The sequence below is a fragment of the Numida meleagris genome, chromosome 1, assembly GCF_002078875.1.
Source record: "Numida meleagris isolate 19003 breed g44 Domestic line chromosome 1, NumMel1.0, whole genome shotgun sequence".
Classification (NCBI taxonomy): domain Eukaryota; kingdom Metazoa; phylum Chordata; class Aves; order Galliformes; family Numididae; genus Numida; species Numida meleagris.
The window spans coordinates 152,519,010-152,525,197 of NC_034409.1; the positions used below are offsets into that span (position 1 = coordinate 152,519,010).

General features: G+C 45.8%; 1 protein-coding gene across 1 annotated transcript; it reads left to right on the top strand.

Moving 5' to 3' along the window:
• On the top strand, positions 1,490–6,136 carry LOC110408461 (ES1 protein homolog, mitochondrial-like). Its single transcript, XM_021417186.1, has 4 exons — positions 1,490–1,682; positions 2,605–2,776; positions 4,389–4,593; positions 5,843–6,136. Exons 1-4 carry the CDS (start codon positions 1,575–1,577, stop codon positions 6,033–6,035), a joined length of 678 nt encoding a protein of 225 aa, XP_021272861.1. The 5' UTR covers positions 1,490–1,574; the 3' UTR covers positions 6,036–6,136.

The window sequence follows — 6,188 nt, forward strand, 5'->3', positions numbered from 1 at the left end:
CCTATGAGAATCTCAGTGTGGAACTGTGAGAAAGGGGAAAGCAAACCCTCTTGCAGTTTGGAACAGCTAGTTTAGTTTTGAATGTAATGACCACTTAACAGGCCCTGGCACATTAAATCTGAATTTAACTGATGGTAGCAGAGCAGCAAATCCTCTTTTCCACTCCAAATAAATCCATGTTTACTTAAAATCAGGCACCAAATGCCATTGCTTGCTTGTACTAGATCTCAGGGAATCAGGGAGCAGCAGATGTGGTGCTGATTTGAAAGGGAAGACATCATCAGGACATCAGGAGACCAGACTGGACATACATACACCTGCACCACAGTTCAGTTCACCTTTGGATGCCCATGGGTGTGTGACAGAGCCCCAGCTGGGGCTGGGCAGGGTCATCAGGGCTGATTAGTGCAGGCAGGGCAATGCCAGCAGCTTTTTCCCCCATCATGGTGTTTTCACACCTTGGAGAGGTCTGGTTTAAGAGGTGAACCTGTTGTGAATGCTTTCATTGCTGTTTGCTGTTGTGGAACTAGGCCAGAGAAAATTCATCATGGCTCTTTCAATGTGAATGCTGGGCAACGAAACTGTGAAGGCTCAGGAGCACAAGTCTCTTCAGGAGCAGCTGAGGAAACTTGGATTGTTGTCTGGAGGAGGCTCAGGGGAGACCGTATTGCTCTCTACAACTACCTGAAAGGAGGTTGTGGTGAGGTGGGGGGGTCAATCTCTTCTCCCATGTAACTAGTGATAGGATAGAGTGGATGGCCTCAAGTTGCGCCAGTGGAAGCTCAGGTTGGAAATAAGGAAAGACTTCCTCTCTGGAAGAGTGGTCAAGCAATGGAACAGGCACAGGGAGGTGGTGTGGTCATTGTTCCCAGAGGTGTTCAAGAAATGTGTGGATGTGGCACTGAGGGACACAGTTAGTGGGCACGGTGGGGACAGGTTGGAGTTGGACTTCATGATTTTAGAGGTCTTTTCCAACCTTAGTGATCCTGTGATGCAGCCAGAGCCCCACTGAGCCTCTTCCATGTCCTCCTGGGAGCAGAGCCACTTTCAGGCAACCTGGGGAAATGCAGATTTTGGAAAAACAGCTACAAAAATCAACGGGATGCATGTTCTCTGCTTCAGCTGGGTGGCTGCTCCTCTGTGTAAGCAGGCCAGAAGAGAAAGGAAACCCAAAGCACTGCCAAGCCTGCTCCTTTGAAAGCTGAATAACACCTAGACTTCCCACACATTCCACTGGGAGGTAAACCCTACCCCACCCACATCTCACAGGCAGAGGAGGCAGCACAAAGAGGTAAGCGAAACACACAGACAAAGCCCGGCAACCGAACTCGGCCGCTAACTGAACAGCATCACGACACAACAAAATGGAAGCCGCGCCAGCGCAGGCGGACGGGCGACGCGCTGGGAGGAGAACCTTCCCCCCCCCCACGCCTCTGCCCCGCCCCGGGGGCGGTGCTGCCCCAGCCCCGCAGTGCCGCAGCCCTCCCCCCTCCCCCTTTTCTCCTTTTGGGCTGCGGCGTTAGGTGCTGCTGCCGCCCTGTGGCTGGCTGCCACCCTCTGTCTTAGCGGCCGCCATGGGCAAGCGGGTGGCCGTGGTGCTGGCCGGCTGCGGCGTCTTCGACGGCAGCGAGATTCACGAGGCCTCGGCTGTGCTGGTGCACCTCAGCCGCGGCGGCGCTGAGGTAGGAGCGCGGCCGCCCCTCTGCGCGGCCCTTTCCCCTCAGGCGGCTGCGGGCGAGCGGTGCCCGGGGAGGGCCCTCCCTGGCGGGGAGGCGTGAGCCCCGAGCTGGGGGCGGTCCAGGGCCGTCCCCAGGTCGCGGTTCTGCTTTCGGATGGCTTTTGGTACTTTTTAGGTAGCTGAGATCCCTCTGAGAAGCTGGGAACAGGCGGCTGTCTGTCTGCATGTAACCACAGCCAGGGGTCTGCCGCTGCGTGCACGCGAAGCCCCGTGTTCAGCACAACTTGACCTCCCTAAAATTGGCTACAGCAGCAGCACTGAGATGTCTGCAAAGCAAGCATCAAAATGCATGTGAGAAAGCCCCTGTGTTGGCCTTCCTCTGTGCTTTTGATGAGGCTTTCACATTTGGTACCTAACCATCGTGTGTGCTTCCATGTTTTGTTTTTCACTTCCTGCTACCAGGGAAGTGAGTCATGTCTGTGTTAGAAATGCTTGTAAAGTTTGCATCTTTCTCTGCTAAATTTTCTTTTTACATCTGCTTTAGCACTCTGATCCCATGAGAGCTAGGAGCGGCCTTCCTGTATGGTCTGCCATGCGTCCAGTCTTGTGGTGGTAGCAGTCACAGTGCTCTCTTTGTCCTTCAGGTTACCTGCAGGCCCCACCAAAATGGGTGGTGCTGGCCTAAGAGTGCACTCCCTATCAAAAAGCATTAGGAATAGGATGGGGAGAGTGGCTGGGTTTATCCACACTGATACATCATCTGACCCTTCATTTATATAATGCAACAGATCCATCCTGTGGAATCCACTCACAATGGATAAGGGACTTTCGAAATAAAAGCTCATTTCGTATAATGACATTTGTTGTCACCAGTGTGTTAAGAGTTCTGTTTTCATGCATAAAATTGCTTCATTTCTGTGTTCCAGGTGAAGATATTTGCCCCTAATATTGAGCAAAGGGATGTTGTCAATCACCTAAAAGGAAGTCCAGCAGATGAGAAGAGAAATGTGTTAGTTGAAAGCGCCAGGCTGGCAAGGGGAAACATCCAGGATTTGGCTGAGCTGAAAGTCAGTGAATTTGATGCAGTTATTTTCCCCGGTAGGTGCTTTTACAATAAAATAATTTGTGATTCTTCAGTTGCAAAGAACTTAGCAAAGAATGAACTAAATTCATGATATAATAAATCATAGTCTTGAATTTGAGAGGTATGTGGGCTTTCTCTTTCTTTGTACTTTTGAGGATGAGAAAGTATGTTAGCAAGCTCTCATGGGCTGACACGTCATCTTGGAGATAGAAGAGACCCATCATAATCGAGTCTAACTCAGGATATTCTACGATTCTGTGATAAGGTTCATTAATTTAAAATGCCTGCGTTCTTTATACATCACACTGTTCCTTATTTCTGAAAATAGTCAAGACTTCAGTACCTACCTGTGGTTGAGAACATTGACTGGAGTTGAGAAGTAAGGAATAAAGGAAATAAAGCATAACGAGTAAACTGACTTGCTCAAGATTTAACTTTGTCAAATGTTGTCTTCACAACTGTGCCCAAGTTCTGACTGAAATACTTACGCTGCTTTCCGTAGTGAGGCCAGCAGAGGGAGCGCATGGATAGCACTGGGAAGTCGCTTCCCAAGCCAAAATGGATGGGTCACATCAGGAGTAGAGAGCTGGCAGTAGAGGCTAGCAAATATTTTCCACATTAATTTCATGCTCTATTATAACCTAGGCTCAGGGGAGTTGGGAGTTGCAGCAATAACTGTTACAGGCAGATAAGCGCTATTAAGTTTGAAAATTAAAACCTCACCTCAGAGATTCCAGATAACATTCGGAAGAGGACAAAGGGGATGGAGGGAAAGCACAAACATTAAAAATGCAAAACTTCTTGATGTTGTCCCCTGAAATTCTTCTGGAAAATGGTGTTTGTTTATTGTGGAAAAGTTGATGCTGTGCATGTTATACATAAGGAAGCAAATATAATGGATGGTTACTCTTCGCAGTAACCTCTTATCATTGTGGTAGTTCTAAATCTAGCAAATGAAGGTGCTGCAATATGTACTCTGTACAGTTAAATGAAGATTAAATGCAAGTAATGGTTTGTTGTAACTAAGTTCCAGAAACGTTTTTAAATAGGAAATCATGTTTCAGAATATAATACATTACGAATTCCTTTTTATGAATCATCTGTTTTGTTCTTAATGTGTTAAGCTTGTTTTATTTTCTTTAACTTCAGAGAGAATTCTAGAGGAGGGAAAGATCTCCTGTAACTGTCTAAGTACTGGACTAAACCTTGTGAGCTAAATTACTGTAGAGGGGCAGACCACCGTTTGCATTAGTCCTGCAGTCTGCACTTGCCAACAACAAACCACTGTTGATCTTCCCTCTCATCCCTCTCTTGCTTATTGAGGGGTTCGTATTGGATTGTGCAGCTTTTCCAGTGTCTAGTGAATCTGTGATTTGCAGTTTCTCTGTTTTTCACTGCAGAAACATGAAGCTTTCTGTCCTGTGGAAAGTACATGGTATAAAAAAATATGCAGCTAAACTTTTAAAATTACAAACCCATTATGTTTCATACACCGAGAGCTTTTAGTATGGGAACTTGAAGGTCCTATGTATGCTTCGATGACATTGTAAAAAGGAGAAATCCTTCTGGTGTTGAATTTAATTGCTTTTAGCAGTGCCTTGCATTTGGGTGTTTGTTTGTTTTCAGGTGGATTTGGTGTAGCAAAGAACCTGTGTTCCTGGGCTGTGGATGGCAAGAACTGCACCGTCAATGAGCACGTGAACTCCACTCTCCGAGCTTTCCACAGTGCTAAAAAGCCCATCGGTTTGTGCTGTATATCACCTGTCCTGGCAGCTAAAGTCTTTCCTGGTTGCGAGGTCACGGTCGGCCAAGATAAAAACGTAGATGGAAGGTAAGAAGGAAATGGATGGAGTTAATTTGTGTGCGAATGAAGATTAGAAAGTGCCCGATCCTCTGTGCAGAGAGCTGAGGGCTCTGGAATCAGTAACTCTTTGGTAATTATTTCTTAGTGGCATTTTGCATATTTTAAACTTTCACTTGTGTACTAATAGTTGATGTAGTACTCTCGGGGCAGGTGCACTTCTTATGCACTATAGAGTTGGGACAGTTCATCCCTGAATTTAGAAATATGTTGGTCTGTGATTTTTTCCCTATGATAGCAACATCCGCATTACGACTAAATAAAGTAAGAAAAATAGAACCCTATCTCTTGCTTAAACCATCTGTCTGCGAGCCACTGAAGGCTCAGGTTCCTGCACACTTCATTGTGCAGTGTGGGTTCTAACGAGTCACTGCAAGTATTGTTGGTCGGTTCTGAAAGTGGCAGAACAGAGAGTGATTTTTTTGCGTCCTCCTCCACCCTTTGCTACATTCATGGTAACCGAGTGACAGATTTTAGCTTATATTAGGACAGCAAATTCTGTATCTCACTTCAATACCTCTGCAGACTGTGATTCACGTTGCAAATGTGCAATTGAAGGACAGACATCTGTTTGGGTGGCGTTCAAAAATTTGGTAATTGGAGTGGCTGCTTAAACTGTATCTGTGGCATTTTGTCTGCTCAGGGATTTTCGGTGAAGTTTTTCTGGTGGCAGTTTAGGAGAAGCAAGTGAGAACCATGGCAGAAGTTGGTGCTGCTTTAAAGACTGTCAACTCCTGATAAGAAATTCCACTCAGAAATTTCATCAGCAGTGATGTCTGGGGATTGCCTTTATCTCCCCGTTCCTGCCTTGTCTCCAGAAAATCAAACTCACCGCAGAATCCCAGAGGAAGACTTTTATATGGAGGTGCTGGAAAAGGTCTCATGTGTCTGCACGTTCATCTGGCATCTCAGAAAATATTGAGGATCAGTTATTGCTGCACTTGGTATCACATTATAAACACACTGAAGGGCTGTTAAGCAGAGCTGTACCTTATGGCATACAGTGACTGTGCATTTCAGCTGTTTTCAAAGATACTGGATCAAGTGCTGTGGGGAATGGAGATGCTCTGACAGTGGAAGTCTGTTTTAGTCCCTTGTCATCATCAGCTACAAAACCACTTAAATATTCTTCTTGTTCTCTCATTCAAGTTAACATTGGCACAACTTTATGGCTGTATCATCTCTTTTTATGGTTATTGCAATCTTTTTTTATTTACAGATTTCCCGATGCTGAAACTGCATCTGCTATAGCAGAGCTTGGATGTAAGCATATTTGCAAAGACGTCAGTGAATCCCACGTGGATAAAGCCAATAAAATAGTTACTACCTGTGCTTTCATGTGCAAGGCTCCTCTGCATGAGATCTTTGACGGGATTGGAACAATGGTAGAGGAAGTCCTGAAACTTGCCTGATGGGGAGTGTACAGACGTCTGTGAGGAAATCAGTTTAGCAAAGCATAAACATTTAGCTACTCTTGGTGGTATTAATAAAATCATGCAGCTATCAAACTTCACAGTTCTTGGTGTTTTTTTTTTTTTTCCTTAGCCTCATCAATTAGTTACTGC

Bases quoted from the DNA above. Each gene is read 5' to 3' on its own strand.
- LOC110408461 (XM_021417186.1), top strand. From the start codon at position 1,575: ATGGGCAAGCGGGTGGCCGTGGTGCTGGCCGGCTGCGGCGTCTTCGAC. The intron at 2,777-4,388 runs GTAGGTGCTTTT...GTTTGTTTTCAG, and splicing joins TGATGCAGTTATTTTCCCCG to GTGGATTTGGTGTAGCAAAG. The intron at 4,594-5,842 runs GTAAGAAGGAAA...TTTTATTTACAG, and splicing joins GATAAAAACGTAGATGGAAG to ATTTCCCGATGCTGAAACTG.